The following is a 16,447-nucleotide window of genomic DNA, read 5'->3' as shown; positions in this document are numbered from 1 at the left end:
AATTTCACTTATCCCAAAATATTTTGGGAAGCATTCCAACAGTATACATCTGAAAAGGACAACAAATCACCCAAACTGGAAAACAATGCCATGAAATATGGACAAATGATAATAAATAAAAAACATGAAATGATGTATAACACCCTGATTATTATGGCCAAACAATTTATGCATGGATGTAGATTACTGAAATGTCACCCATTGTATTTAGTTTATCGGAATAAAGTTAAGAACTTTAGAAAAACATTGAAACTGCTTAAAACCAAAAAAGCCTTGATTATATATAACGATAGGTTTTATTTTCTGATTAGACCTACGACTTGTATTTACTTTTTTCTTTATCTTTCTTATATATACTATTCTGTACATGTCCTGTGGATGCTCATTATTTAAATGTTTGATATTGCAACGTTTATGGAATTGTATGATAGATTTCGATTAACTTCTCATGAGCTCACCACCTGTGACAGGGGCCAAGGGGGTTGGGTGCATAGTGAGCTGCGTGGCGGCCGAAGCCAGGGACCTTGGCAGTCAGAAGTTGGCTCTAGGGAGGTGGAATGTCACCTCTCTAGCAAGGAAAGAGCCTGAGCTAGTGTGCGAGGTTGAGAAGTTCCGACTAGATATAGTCAGGCTTACATCCACACACAGCTTGGGCTCCGGTACCAGTCTTCTTGAGAGGGGTTGGACTCTTTTCCACTCTGAAGTTGCCCACGGTGAGAGGCGCCAAGCATGTGCGGGCATACTTATTGCCCCCCAACTCTGTGCCTGTACATTGGGGTTTACCCCAGTGAACGAGAGGGTAGTCTCCCTGCGCCTTAGGACCCTTTTTGGAGCCCTTGGAGGGAGTGCTTGAGAGCGCTCCAGCTGGGGACTCCCCCATTCTGCCGTGGGACTTCAACGCTCATGTGGGCAATGACAGTGAGACCTGGAGGGGTGTGATTGGGAGGAATGGGTTCCACGACCAGAATCCCAGTGGTGTTCGATTATTGGACTTCTGTGGTCGTGATGGATTGTTCATAACGAACACCATGTTCAGACATAAGGGTGTCCACATGTGCACACCTTGGGCCGCAGTTCGATGATCGACTTTGTGGTCATGTCATCGGACTTGCAGCCGCATGTCTTGGACAAGAGGGTGAAGAGAAGGGCGAAGCTGTCAACCGATCACCACCTGGTGGTGAGTTGGCTCTGATGGTGGGGGGAGATGCTAGTCCGACGTGGTAGACCCAAACGTATTGTGAGGGTCTGCTCAGAATATCTGAGTCCCTTGTCGGAAGGCGCTTCAACTCCCACCTCTGACAGAACTTTGACCATGTCTCGGGGGAGGCAGGGGGACATTGAATCCAAGTGGACCATGTTCCGTGCCTCCGTTGTTGAGGCGGCGGACTGAAACTGTGACCGTAAGGTTGTCGTTGCCTGTCGTGGCGGGAATCCGCGAGCCTGTTGGTGTACACCAGCGGTAAGGGATGCCATCAAGCTAAAGAAGGAGTCCTATCGGGCCCTTTTGGCCTGTGGGACGCCAGAGGCAGTTGATGGGTACCGGTTGGCCAAGCAGAACGCAGCTTTGTAGAACAGTGGACCAGCTCTACACCCAGGCAGCGTCCTCTAGGGTGCATGGGAGTTCGCCCAACCAGTCTACATGTGTTTTGTGGACTTGGAGAAGGTGTTCAACCATGTCCCTCAGGGAGTCCTCTGGGGGGTGCTCCGGGAATATGGGGCACGGGACTCCCTGATACGGGTTGTTCAGTTCCTGTACGACGAGTGTCAGAGTTTGGGCCGCAACATTGGCAGTAAGTCAGATTCATTTCCAGTGAGCGTTGGACTACGCCAAGGCGGCCCTTTGTCACAGATTCTGTTCATTACCTTGATTGACAGAATTTCCAGGTGCAGCCGGGGTATTGGGGTCCAGTTTGGTGACATCAGTATCATATCATCTGCTTTTTGCAGATGATATGGTTCTGATGGCTTCATTAAGCCGTGATCTCCAACTCTCGCTGGAACGGTTTACAGCCGAGTGTGAAGCAGCTGGGATGAAAATCAGCACCTCCCAATCTGAGGCCATGGTCCTGAGTCGGAAAAGGGTCAAGTGCCCTCTACGGGTCAAAGAGGAGATCCTGCCCCAAGTGGAGGAGCGGGAGATCGACAGGCGGCTCGGTGCAGCGTCTGCAGTGAAGCGGACTCCGAAAGAAAACGCTCTCGATTTATCGGTCGATCTACGTTCCCACTCTCACCTATGTTCACAAACTGTGGGTAGTATTCTATAGTAGTCTATTCACAATGACCCTCTGATTAATTTATATAATATCCAAATTAAAGAAGAACTTAAATATTTAGGAATCACAATTGAAGCCAATGAAATGAAGGCAGATGAAGCCCTCTTGAAGCTTGAATCACAAAAAGGTTAATTTCTCAAGGCTTCAGGTGCACACAAAGCCCCCTCCCGGCCAAAACCTTGATTGTCATTTAAGATATGCGTGATGGATTTTTTTGGAGTCTCGCAACAGTGTGCACATGGGAATAATAATTGAAATTAACATACCAACAACAGTCTGGGTGTCCCTGCTAAAGCTACTGCCCCCGCGACCCGACCTCGGATAAGCGGTAGAAAATCGATGGATGGATGGATTAAATACCATAATTTGATTTTGTAGGGTTCATTCATGTAATCTGTTTGATTAACTTGTGGTTAATGTTATGGTACAAAATAAACAAATCATTGTATATTTATGTTAAAAGTATTGCAGTGTTTACAAAAGTTGGGACATTGATTGTGTGGTAATGAATTATTTTTATGAAGAAAATATATGTTCTACCTGTATTGGCCTGGATATACTGTATATGCACCTCTGCCTCTCCCAGTATTGAAGGGGATTACAAATTGTTTTTTTCAATGTAATTTTTATTGGTTTCATTCAATACAAATGTTTGCCAAAGTTCAGTTCTACGAGCTGTCACTTGTTTTCCTTTTGGCTTGTCCCGTTAGGGGTCAGCATAGCACGCCATCCTTTTCCTGCATCCTCCTTTCCAACACTAATTGCCCTCATGTCTTCACTCGCTACATTTAGAAACCTCCTCTTTGGTCTTCCTCTAGCAGCTCCATCCTCATCACTCTTTTACAAGTATACTCACTATCTCTCCTCAAGAGCGATAGAATGTCAAGGCGCAGCCGAGGCGTAGAGGTGGTCCGGTTTGGTGGCCTCAGTATTGGCTTCATCAAGCCGTGATCTCTAACTCTCACTGGAGCGGTTCGCAGCAGACTGTGAAGCGGCTGGGATGAGAATCAGCAGCCCCAAATCTGAGACCATGGTCCTCAGTCGGAAAGGGTGGCCTTTCCTCTCCAAGTGGAGGAGTTCAAGTATCTTGGGGTCTTGTTCACAAGTGAGGGAAGAATGGAACGGGAGATCGACAGGCGGATATATATACGTATATACTAGCCAGCTAGCGACTTAGCCTCTTGGCTACCGAGCCGGCAGCTCTCGTTATCTTTCAAGCTGTGTTGGGTAAACATTTTCCCATTTATTTTGCCGCGGTCACTGTCTGCCTCAGTAGTGGGGTGCAAAGCTCTGGTGCTGCCCAGGGCGACTTGATACAATATATCCTTCCATCCATCCATCCATTTTCTGAGCCGCTTCTCCTCACTAGGGTCGCGGGCGTGCTGGAGCCTATCCCAGCTGTCATCGGGCAGGAGGCGGGGTACACCCTGAACTGGTTGCCAGCCAATCGCATGGGCACATAGGAACAAACAACTATTCGCACTCACAGTCATGCCTACGGGCAATTTAGAGTCTCCAATTCATGCATGTTTTTGGGATGTGGGAGTGCCCGGAGGAAACCCACGCAGGCACGGGGAGAACATGCAAACTCCACACAGACGGGGCCGGGGATTGAACCCAGGTCCTCAGAACTGTGAGGCTGACGCTCTAACCAGTAATCCACCGTGCCGCCCCGCCTGATAAAATATATTTTAATCTTTATTTCAAAAGCGATCAATGCCCCCCCAACTTTGTTTGGATGATTTTTTTTGTGTGTGTGGCTGTTTCAGCATGAGAGATATTGATCCATATAAAAACCAAGGTCATTTTTTTACAAATATCTTTAACAGGTGGCACGGTGGATGACTGGTTAGCACATCTGCCTTACAGTTCTAAGGACCGGGGTTCAAATCCAGGCCCCGCCTGTGTGGAGTTTGCATGTTCTCCCTGTGCCTGCGTGGGTTTTCTCCGGGTACTCCGGTTTCCTCCCACATCCTCAAAACATGCAGGGTAGGTTAATTGAAGACTCTAAATTGCCCGTAGGTGTGAATGGTTGTTTGTTTCTACGTGCCCTGCGATTGACTGGCGACCAGTTCAGGGTGTACCCCGCCTCTCGCCCGAAGATAGCTGGGATGGCTCCGGCACACCCGCGACCCTCGTGAGGATAAGCGGTACGGAAAATGGATGGATGTCTTTAACATTATTGATCAAATTATATGACACATATACTATGAGTGAGAGCGAGAGAGAGAAAGAGAGAGAGAGAGAGAGAGAGAACAAGGATGTGTGCACCAACCCATCTTTCAGAATGTGTGACCTCACAGTATTTTTTACCTACGGTCAATGCCAATACCAAATCTTTCCCCACAGACCTTCTGAAACTCACTCACCTTCATCTGGACACAAATATTCTCAAATGGGAGATGTACAGGTGACTGTATGGTATGTTAATGTGCTTGAACACACACATTTGGTACATTTTCTGTGTCCTCCTTGCATGCTGCAGTGTATTTTAGTTCCTGCATCCACGGAAATGATGAAACGATACAAATTTCCCCATTTTAGGACTAATAAAGGCCATTTCATTTTATCAATGTCTTATTCTATTTTCTCTGTTTCACAGTTCTTAATATATTTGTTTCCAGGTTATTTCTTTGTCAAAAAAAAGTGCAACATTTTAATCCACAATAGCCATTTTTTTCTGATCTATGTTTAGCCTGAATAGTTGTTAATTCAGCAATAAAATATCGCAAATGGTATTTTCTTTGACTTTGGAATAGTTTTTCATACCATCCTGATCCGGCTTGCTGCTTTACTGATTTCCTTGAGCTTGTTGGCTAACTTTGTTGCTATTAAGACTTAGAACACAGACAGGTCACATTCTAAACAGTCTTTATTTCACATTGTCCATGTAGCCATCACATGACAACCCATTGTTTTCCAACAAATCACATTTCAAACATACTCCATACAATACTGAAGTGCAAAACCACTGCTACATTAGTGCATGTGCCATCTAGACCTTTATTAACACTACAGAGGTCATTGTTCCCAGGTTAAACTGATGATCAGACATCTTTTAGACATTTAGGGTCCTATTTTCGTAGACGACGCATCTGTGGCAGGATGCAATTGCTGGTATATACGAATTTTTGTGCAAGCACAAGACTCGTTCACGTTTGCCAAGTCATTGAATGCATTATTATTTTTATTATTCGTAGCAGTAGTAGCGGCACTATTATCATCATCATCATTATATATTTTAAATCATCTCACGGGCCAGCACAGCTATGGGAGGCGGGCACACGAATGATTGTGGGTGGTGATAGATTGATACCTGAGGTCCGCGGACATATTTAAATTGCCAGCGGTTATCACCAGCTCATTCGTTGTTTAATAAGGGTACCCGCTCTGTTTGTCTATTGCCACACCGTCCAAGAGCAATGACAATGCTCCAGTCACGCACGGATTACTGCGATTACATATTGTTCTCTTCCACACAGAGATGTCTATAAGTGAGGCCGTGAGTGCGCCACATTTAACGGGAATGGGAGGAGCCGCTTTGATTGGGCATGATTGAAATCTGCTGTGATCACGCCCACAGCGGCGCAGACCTCACTCTTTTAAACACGCCTGCTTACGCCTGTCTGTGAAATTACCAAAACAAAAAGGACGGGAAGACCTCCAAGGAGTTTGACAGCAAACGCTAAGATGCCTCCACGCAGTCTTACGCCGGTCACGAAAACAGACCCCTTAGTCTTAATGAATTATATAACGGTATCAGCGATATGCGAGGTGAGGCAAAGGCATATTGGAGGATAAATGTTCCAAGAGTCACTCCGCGGCCTTTCCTGCCACTCTCAGTTTACTAGGAATGAGCAGTTGAGGCCGCAGTATGAAAAAACAGTTGATCAGTTGACAGTTTCATGTACATGCGGCAAATAAGCCACTGAAACTACAAACAGTGACCTTTCAACCTGACTAAACTGTTCCAACTAGATGGGGAAAATAACAACAATTCATTCATTCATTCAGTCATTTTTATGTGCTTTACTGTTGTCGTTCATAACTAAATGTCGACAGTTAATTGATTAAGATTATTAGATTCAAATTTTTAAGTACTATCAGGAAAGTCGTTGAACCACGGCAATTTTCAAGTGTGGTAATTTAAGATCAAACCAAGCAGTTCTCCAACCTGTCATTGATAGAACTTGATCTCCGTGTCCACACAATCAAAAAACAAGTTTCCCAGTTCATCGCCTGGTATCTCTCCACTCAACATGGCTGAAATCTCACTCAGACACTGTGACTCGAGGTCCCTCAGAATCGTATAGTTAGCTAAGCCCTTGTCCTGCAGGGAGAAAGAAAATAGATATACAACAAACAGGAAAAAGTGGATTAATGCAATTATGATTACCCCTGCCAACAGTGCATTTTGGTTTGTTTGTTAGCACGAATATGTAACCTGGCAAAGCTGTTTCTACTGTATAAATAATAAAAATGTATTTTCTGAACTATTACATATAGTAACACAATGCATCTTGCAAGTACCCTGTGTCAAATAACTGAACCATCTATGAATGTGTACTATTTTTTCTGTTTCGTGTTCAGTTGAACCATGCCTTTTATGTGTAAAGTAAACCTATTTGATTTGTTGTCTATCCTTACTAGAAGACTGATTCAGTGTAACTTTGTGCAGTACTTTTTTTCCAATTACTCTACAAGCAATTGACCTACCGGGTCAGTCTTCATAGTGTTCAGTGCCTCCTGGTGAGCCTTGTAAAGGTCATGCCTGCGGTCAACCTGGTCCTGAAAGCGCGGCTGCTTCTTTGCAGGATCATCAGGGCCAAAGTGTGGGGAGACTACACTGAGCACAGGGGTGTAGTTCTCAGAGAAGATATAAGGCTTGAATATGGACCTTTAAGCGCAAAAGAGGATGGGGGAGAGAGAAATGACAAGGAGAAAGGAAAGACAAAAAAAAAACACTCACTCATGCAACAGCATATTCAAAAGGCTCAAGCTAAGATAAGATTGTCTCTAAAATGCATGCTATTTTGTATCTGATTTAATTTTCTCTTACTTTAGAATAATGGATGGGAACAAATTATTTTCTTGGTTGCATTTTTTCCACCGCCATAATCCAGCAGCAGGCAAACAGTAAATACGGTAACTGCTGAATTGAGGTAGCTTTTTTTTAAGTATAAAAAATGTATGTATTTAAATACAGAAGCAATTTCAACATGTTTAAGAATTTCAAAAATAGTATTCACAATTACATAGGACGCTACAGTACTTTGCAGCCGGAGGTTTGTGTAACAAACAATTCTGAGAGCTGCTGTTTCTCATACCTGCCCGTGTTTCTAGTTTTACAAAGTGCTTCACTTTTTTTTTTCTTCTCATTTAGCATTCCTGTTTTGCTAGCAAAGTAAACATTTTTGAAATGCCATATTTGGAACTCTTTAGTCTTAGTTGTCAAAAACATCATTTACAGTCTAAGACGTTTTTTTTCTTTTTTTTTTTTCCCCCTCTAGAAAACTCCTGAGCCTGAGTCTATTTTGGGGTCCGTTTCCATTGTATGTAGTTAGAAGTATGTTTAGTCGCGTAATTCTCGGGTTCTGTCATTGACAAACCGGGAGGGGTCTGGAGTCGCAGTGAAGAAGTGGATGCATGGCAGGTTCGTATCTCTGGGAAGTATAGACACCATACTGCCCGTGGTGCAAAAACCGCCAGAATCCATGCAGATGCCGCTGGGCTTGTCCCTCAGAATAGACATCATCACCTGTGCTGTCACGGAGCCTAAAACATACAGGAAAAACATGTTTGTTACTGCAGAATCCTATAGTACAGGTATAGTACTATATATAGAATAAGTAGTCTACTCAGTTATGAAAATACCAAAGCCTTTCTACCCCATGACAATGCCCGGGAAGCTAGGCAAACCCATTCAAGTTTAAAACCCCAGAAGTGAATTTACATTTCTAAATACAGTATTTGAGACAATGGTAAAGTGAGACTTTTTTTTTTTACATATACTGTAGCGAGTAGGCAAGCGAGGACGATGAAGCAGTAAAATGTACACATTTCTCTTTGATTCAGGATGTTTCCTCACAATGGAACATGGGACAATAATAAGAGTCAGCTAATACAGCCTGGGCCTAAGAACATAGGGCCATCACAACCAACTGGAACAGCCTGAGACTCAGAACAGGACTAGACCCACCTAGATTATTAGAACTAGGCCTACCCGTCATTCCACCCCTGAAGGTTACAGAGAAAGATGGAGAGTTGCTCTTTTTGTGTGGTTCCTCCTGGCCTTTTAGGTGGAGTCAACTTCTTCACCACATCTCTTTTAGGGACATCTGCCACATCACTTTCCCTGAAAGCAAACATGGGTCGCTCCCATGCTTTCACATTTCCACTGATTCTTTTGAGAAATTGCACACATATCATCATCAACTTTCTCAGCCATGCCAATGTAACGGATAATCCCGTGTTTAGTTGGAAAATTGACGATGACAAAGTCACCCATGGACAGAGCTGTGTTTTCTGGACTTAGGTCATCCTTGGAGCTCTTTTTGGTACATCATCAAGTGCAATAGGGACATAACTCTGTGAGCTGCTATTATTTTCTTTTTAGTTGCTTTCTTATTGAGTTTTCCTTCTTCTTTGCTAGTTTGCTTTTTCCCTGCCAGTGTCTTTTGTCTCTCCTTATATATTGGTTTTTTACATACGAGTGTCCAGAAAAGGCCCCTCTGACACCTACATGTTTGACTGAGCTTTGTATCCGCTTTGTCCATATTTGGCTAAGACCGCCCCCTTTCCTTTGATTGGTTGCCTCTGTGTACTTGTCACTTGTGAGAGCACACGTCCGTTATATTGACAGCGAGATCTTCGTTAGTGACGAAAATAAGCTCCAGAAATTCAAATTACCTGATTTCAGGCCTCTCGGCAGAAAAACTCAGGAATGCATGGACCATTTTAATTCATATTTCACATGTGTACTGAGGCACCATAGAGCCAATATCACATCCCAAATACTAGAGAAAGTTGCTTTAGCAAAATATGTCTCCTTTAAAGTGGGGAGCCTTTCAGGAGCTGCAGGATTTGAATCCATGATCACATTAGTGTGTTACTAATGGTAACCTTTGCGATTGTGGTCACAGCGCTCTTCAAGTCATTGACCAGGTCCACAGGTTATTGACCAGATGTAGTTTTGGGCTGATCCGTCACAATTCTCAAGATCATTGATAACACACGAGGTGAGTTCTTGCATGGAGCCCCAAGTCAAGGGAGATTGTTAGTCATCTTGTATTTCCTCCATCTTTTAATAATTGCGCCATCTCACCAAGCTGCTTAGCTATTGTAGAGGAGCTCATCCCAGCCTTGTGCAGGTCTACAATTTAGTCTGTAGTGTGCTTAGACAGCTCTCTGGTCTTAGCCATGGTGGAGAGGTTGGAGTCTGACAGTTTGAGGGTGTGGATAGAGATATGCAGTTCAAACAGGTGCCATTAATACAAGTAACGTGGCGGATAGAAGAGCTTCTTAGAGATTCAGTAACAGGTCTGTGAGAGCCAGAATTCTTGTTGGTTGGTAGGTGTTCAAATATTTATTTTTTGCAAGAATATACAAATAAATTAGATAAAAATCATACAATGTGATTTCCTGGATTATTTTTTTTTCCACATTCTGTCTCTCACAGTTGAAGTGTGCCTATGATGAAAACTACATACCTGTCTCATCTTTTTAAGTGGGACAACTTGCACAATTGGTGGCTCTCCAAATACTTTTCCCCCCCACTGTTTACCGCTGGTCCTCATGAGAGTCATGGGTGAGTTGGAGCCTTTCTCACCTGACTCTGGATGACAGCCTGGTTACACACTAGACTGTTCAACAGCCAATTGCGGGGAGAAGATGCAAATTTGATACAGGAAGGCTGGAGCCAAGATTGGAATCATAAACCTCAGACCTGTAAGGCAGACGTGCTAACCACCACAGCACCGTGGTGCCGCATTGTTTAACAAAGGGATGCTGCATCAATGTGCTGTTTTTAAAATCATAAAATATAATGCAATTAAGAGAAAATTAAACTGAGAACATTAGAATTGTTTTCTTTTTTCTTTGCAGGCTGACCTAAACAAAGCCAATTCTGATTTTGCTGGGTACTTTATCAGCCTACGACGCTCACCGTCACGTTGCTGTAGTAGCTCTGCACCCCCCTTATAGCGCTTTTTGGCAAGCTCCATCCTGATGGGTTGCTTCTCAGGGCTGAACACTTGTGAGAAGTTAAACTCTCCTTCTCCATCCCACCAGCCCTGTGCCTGGGCCACGCTCCGCAGCTCCGGATGCTCTGTGGTAATCTCAGTGTCGATGGTCAACTGGTTAGAGATGTTCGTCACTCCCTCTGAGAATAGAAATTGGCTTTTACACACACAATATTGTTGGTATCCTTTCATTAAAGAAAGAAAACCCCAGAATGGACATTGAAATAACTTAAAACTGACAAATGTAAAAATTGTAAAAACTCACTGAAAATGAAATCAGATTTGCTTTTGAATTGTGGCACAACCAGAGGTGGGTTGAGTAGCCAAATATTGTACTCAAGTAAGAATACTGTTACTTTAGAATAATATGACTCAAGTAAACGTAAAAAGTAGTCCTCAAAAGGATTACTTGAGTAAGAGGAAGAAAGTACTCAGTGAAAAGTTTACTTACGACTTACTACTACTACTTACTAATAGTACTTTGCAACTCAGTAACTTCTGATTTATGTTTTTTTTTAATCAGAGCATGAACACCAGAGAAAATAAAAATAACTAAATAAAATATGCATGTGCAAATTCAGATATTGCTGAACAATAGCACTTAATCTAAAACATAGTAACAAAAATATTCTTCTTCTCCCTTCGGCTTGTCCCGTTAGGGGTCGCCACAACGCGTCATTGATTTGGGGTTAAACTGGCTGCCTTCTTGGCCTGGTCACCATTGCAAAAGAGATGTTCTGTCTCAACTGGACTTTAACCTGGTTAAATAAAGGTGAAATAAAATAAATAAAAATAAATGTGGTTGCACAAAGGTGCACTTTTTCTTATGGTATACACAAATGGGATGTGGCTGTCTTCAGGAGTAGCCAGTCACATTCGAACTTATGTTAAATGGAAGTCCACACACATCCGCCACCATTTCAAGTGCCAAAAAAATCAACAACACATGCATAGGGCCTTACAGAAATTTTATTTGCTTTATGCACGAGAATGGCTGAATGAAGAAACTTCTTGGTGACCAAATTTATTGATAATGTACAGGCTTTTTACTAGATTTGCAAGTGCAGTGTCTGAATGTGTGTGTGAGCGAATGAGAGAGAGAACGCCACGACAAAGATGCATGTTTAACAGTTACTTATTACCTTAAAATAAAGCTAATGTTGCCATACGCACAGTCAAAACAAAACATCTGCAACTTACGCAAGGATGTTTTCTCAAGTTTGAAGAGGGCTGAACTATTCAAGTTTGCGCAGCTACATGACTGCGCTGAATGACAAAGCCGTTTTTTTTCCGTAGTCTGAAATGTAAACAAGTTGCGCGGCTGATTTCTTTCTCTCTCTTTTTCCAATATGAGTCACTGTGATTGGCCCGCGAACCCCAATAGAAGACTTTGGGTGCAGACGTGACTTTATTGTGTCGTTTAATTGGTGAGCTTGAGTCAAATATCACTGTGGTTATTGCTGTAATGGCGCCGTTGTCGCAGAGGTCGAGAATGAAAGTCTAAAATAGATTGTGCACATAATAATTAATAAATAAAAACAGTGAGTGAAATTTAGATTGTTGCAGAGTAAAGGTACAGTTTCCTCTTAACATAAATACTCAAATAAAAAGTATGATGAAACTACTCTGTACAATTATTTTGAGGTTCTGAGGACCGGGGTTAAATCCCCAGCCCCGCCTGTGTGGAGTTTGCATGTTCTCCCCGCCGTGCCTGCGTGGGTTTTCTCCGGACACTCCGGTTTCCTCCCACATCCCAAAAAATATGCATGGTGGGTTAATTGAAGACTCTAAATTGCCCGTAGGTGTGAAAGTGAGTGTGAATATGGTTGGTTGTTTATATGTGCCCTGCGATTGGCTGGGAACCGGTTCAGGGCAAATTGCCCGTAGGTGTGAAAGTGAGTGTGAATATGGTTGTTTGTTTATATGTGCCCTGCGATTGGCTGGGAACCGGTTCAGGGCAAGTGTTTTCACATGCTTGTCATAGTCCCACTAATGACTTGACAGGTGCTCCCACACACAATCATTGCGTGTTCCACTGTGTACGCTCGTCTTTGTGTCACAAGTATGAAGTGTTTGTTTGTGCGTTTCTGTCAGTATGTAGTGCCCGTGTGTGTGTGAGTGAGTGTCTATTTACATATTGTGTTTATGAATGTGTGAGACTGCATCTGTGTACGTGTGTAACCACCTTCGTGCATCTATGTGCAATTTGTGTCCGACCGAGTTTATATATATGCGTGCGTGTTCTACTGTGTATATTTGTGTAACTCTATGCACTGATGTGTGAGATTGGATGTCTGTATTTACAGTGTGAGCATATTTGTGTGTACAGCATGTGCATGTGTGTCTGACAACAAGTAGATGTGCTATTGGGCAGCCGTGGCCCAATGGTTAAGATCATCGCCTGCCACCATGGGGGACCTAGGTTCAAGACCCCGACTGGACCATCCGCCAACATCCCCCGGACTCACGGCTGTGGTGTCCTCGAGCAAGACACTGATACCCCGAAATGCTCCCTGGGTTCCACTAACATCTGTATGTGTTCACTGTGATGGGTTAAATGCAGGGAACAAATTTTGTGTGCATGCATGCATGTTCATGACAATAAATGGTGATTCCTCTTCTTCTTCTTCAGTATGGTGGCTTTCCACTTACATATTATGGCCCCAACTGTGCTCACTGGAACATTCAGAAGCTTAGATATGCGCCTGTAACCAATGTCATGCTGTCAAATGATGCCCCCTTATAGATTCTGCATGGCTCCCTCAAGTATGTATTCTTAGAACTGAACCTGTTCAGGACACATATTATGTGATTGTAATCACCTGAGATCTTCTGTGCAACCCACAGTCTTCCAGCCGTTTCCAGAACCCAAGCTTCATTTCGGTCCACCAGAAGGAAGGTGCTGTGGTAGCTTAAAGGTTCAGGATCCTCCCTGCACTGACCCCCTTGTCCGTGTTGCTCCAACAGGCCAGTGATGACAGTGAGCGCTGCCCATGCACTGTCACCACGCTCCAGGCCCAGCCTGAGGAGGCAGAAATAATGGTTTTCTTCAGCATGTTCGTTTTGAAATAAAAAATAATACTGTTCAACAAGGTTAAAGTTATAAAGGAATTATATTTTTCATCAGAAGTACACCAGGGACTTATGGTTATTAATAGTTCTAAATATGAGTCAATTTTGAAATAAACTATAGAGGAATACACTTGCAATCTTGAGATTTGCATGGTGAAGGTGATGGAGTGGCCATCTAGCATCAACAAAATGGTTCAATGGTCAGTTTATTTTCAAAGTATTATCTTTGAGGAAAATATTAAACACTTGAGTTGCTCCAGATGCTGTGTTGTCAGTGTGTTCAGTAGGCGCTCACCTCACAAGATCCATGCCCAGCAAAGCCTCTCCAGAAGTGACAGCCTCTCGAGTCCAGACTGCCTCATTCCCAATACAAACTCCCTGATCGTTGGCTCCCATTTCAGCTCCCCACATCCAAGCTGGTTTACTAAGGATAACAGCATATGTCTGCTCTACCTGAGGGATCTGTATATATGTACACTACAGATGAAAAAGAACAACACAGTAGACAGAGATCAACTGAGAATTACACTGAGAAGACTAAAGATTGCTAGATTGTTGTGATGTATCTGAACACCTTTCTACCGTATCAGCTTTGTCCCTCTGCAAAATAGTTTTTCATCTTCAAGTAGTCCGCAAGCACAATATTGATTATATAAATTAATCCTATGATTACTTTAGTAGATATCAACTGTATATTTCTATGAACATGGCACCTTCTTTGATACTGTACCAATAAATCTACTACTTGATGTGCCCTACATCACATACATCAATATTTGTCTTATAATTATACAAGAAGCTGCCTTTGGGGTTATAGAATGCTAAAATTGTCACTTAGAATCTGTCGGGCTGTACTTCTTTGTAGATACAGGCGGACATGGCCATATTTTAATAATTGTGATACCCTCGCATCCTAACGTGAGCGTGACCTGCTACTAGCACAAGCCTGCAATTAGCAACAAGCAACAAGATGCCTTCCTTTTCCACTGATATTATCAAAAACTTCTTCAGAAGATGACAGTACTGGAGACAAAAATACACCACCTTGAAGTGCATGTGGAGGTAAATGGACAGTCGGGGAATGACACCACCTTACCAATCTCTCAAAACAGAGAGCAGTAGCAGGCTAAGAGACAGCTAACTAACGCCACAAAGAAGACATGTTGCTTGTGGAAACGACAGAAAATCAGCCACCAGCCCTCCCTGGAATTTACTGGGAGCAAAACCTAAAGATATGGGACAGCGGACAACAGGAAGGACAGAGCACCAACAAATGAATGAGGAATCTGGTTGTCCGGTGCTGAATGCTGCTTCTACCCCAAGGAGGAAATAGTCGCAGAAGATGGCTGCAGCGAAAGGAGGTAAAAGGAGCAACCAAATACAAAACACAAAATCCGATGAACAAACAGATTTGGTCCACTTCTACAAGACCCTGACCTTACACCATTGAAAGAATGGTCATCTCCCAGCACCACTGAAAGGTATGGAATGAATATGGAACATACATATGCAATTGAATAGGACAGGGGCTAAAATTGATCCCTGCGGCACACCACATTATTTCATACATTTCTGAGGAGCATATATCTAGACTTACCATAAAAGTTCTATTGGTGAGTTAGGATAAGAACCATTTGTGTATAGTGCCAGAGAGGCCAACCAGGTGTTTAAGTACCGTAATTACTCATGGATAATGTGCATTTTTTAACCCCCAAAAATTGTCAGCAATTAGATGTTAGGGGAGACAGACAGGACTGCACTGAATGTTGTTTTTACAGCGCACACAAACACGCACACACCTACACACATTCAAGCATTTTTGGTGTTGGTAGATCATTTTGAGTCGGTCATTTAAAAAGTACTGTAGCTCTTAAGGCAAAAAGTGTGGCCACCTCTTATCTATAGGATAATCGATTTTAAAAAGATTTGATAGTGACAACCCTAATCCAGAGTGAAGTGAGTGAAGCCCATCCATGCTTTTTTCTCCATTATAGACTTGACTATTGGAATGGTGTTCTGAGTGGACCCCCCAAAATAGCGTTAAACAGCTGCAGCCATTCAGAACACTGCAGCTCTGGTTCCGACCAAAACAAAAAGATCAGAACACATTATTCAAGTTCTAAAGTCTCTACATTGGCTCCCAGTCAGCTACAAATTTTACTGTAAATTTTTCCTACTGGTCTATAAATCACTAAATGGTTTAGGTCCTGAAAGAAATGCTAATGGGATATAAACCCGGTAGAGTTTTGAGATCTACAGACTCAGGTCAGATAGTGGAGCACAGAGTCCAAATCAAACACGGTGAAGCAGCATTTTGCTGATGTGCTGCACACAAACGAAATAGGATGCCAGCAGAATAAATCAGCCCCAAGTGTTAATGTTTTTAAGTCTAGGCTAAAACTCAAAATTCTTTTTTCCCCCTCATGCTTATGATTGAACCGAGAACCGCACTCCTCTGCGGCCTGAACAACCATGGGGTGGGGGAGGGCGCAGGTCCCAGGAGTCCAGCCAAGAGAAAAGTGACAACCCACCTCCCACCCTATTATTATGGTTACCAGGTCCCAGACTGGCAACCCTTATCCCTGTACTCTGAATGTGGGTGGTGGGGTGTGTCCATCCATCCATCCATCCATTCATTGTCTTCCGCTTATCCGAGGTCGGGTCGCAGGGGCAGCAGCCTCAGCAGGGAAGACTTCCCTCTCCCCAGCCACTTCCTCTAGCTCTTCCGAGGGGATCCCGAGGCGTTCCCAGGCAAGCCGAGAGACGTAGTCTCTCCAGCGTGTCCTGGGTCGTCCTTGGGGTCTCCTCCCGGTGGAACGTGCCCGGAACACCTCACGAGGGAGGCGTCCAGGAGGCATCCTA

General features: G+C 43.4%; 1 protein-coding gene across 1 annotated transcript in view; it reads right to left on the bottom strand.

Moving 5' to 3' along the window:
• Positions 1-5,127: 5,127 nt before the first annotated feature.
• The window catches only part of scrn2 (secernin 2), a 15,503-nt gene continuing 4,183 nt past the window's right edge, over positions 5,128-16,447 (bottom strand). The window contains exons 3-8 of the mRNA XM_061678441.1: positions 13,881-14,062; positions 13,336-13,535; positions 10,438-10,653; positions 7,883-8,048; positions 6,990-7,170; positions 5,128-6,603 (exon numbers count right to left, since the gene is read on the bottom strand). Of these exons, the coding sequence (XP_061534425.1) occupies positions 6,451-6,603; positions 6,990-7,170; positions 7,883-8,048; positions 10,438-10,653; positions 13,336-13,535; positions 13,881-14,062 (1,098 nt within the window). The 3' untranslated portion in view covers positions 5,128-6,450. The remainder of the gene's footprint in view (positions 6,604-6,989; positions 7,171-7,882; positions 8,049-10,437; positions 10,654-13,335; positions 13,536-13,880; positions 14,063-16,447) is intronic.

Source organism: Phycodurus eques, chromosome 6 (assembly GCF_024500275.1).
Source record: "Phycodurus eques isolate BA_2022a chromosome 6, UOR_Pequ_1.1, whole genome shotgun sequence".
Taxonomy (NCBI): domain Eukaryota; kingdom Metazoa; phylum Chordata; class Actinopteri; order Syngnathiformes; family Syngnathidae; genus Phycodurus; species Phycodurus eques.
This window is presented reverse-complemented; position numbering and strand designations above follow the sequence as displayed.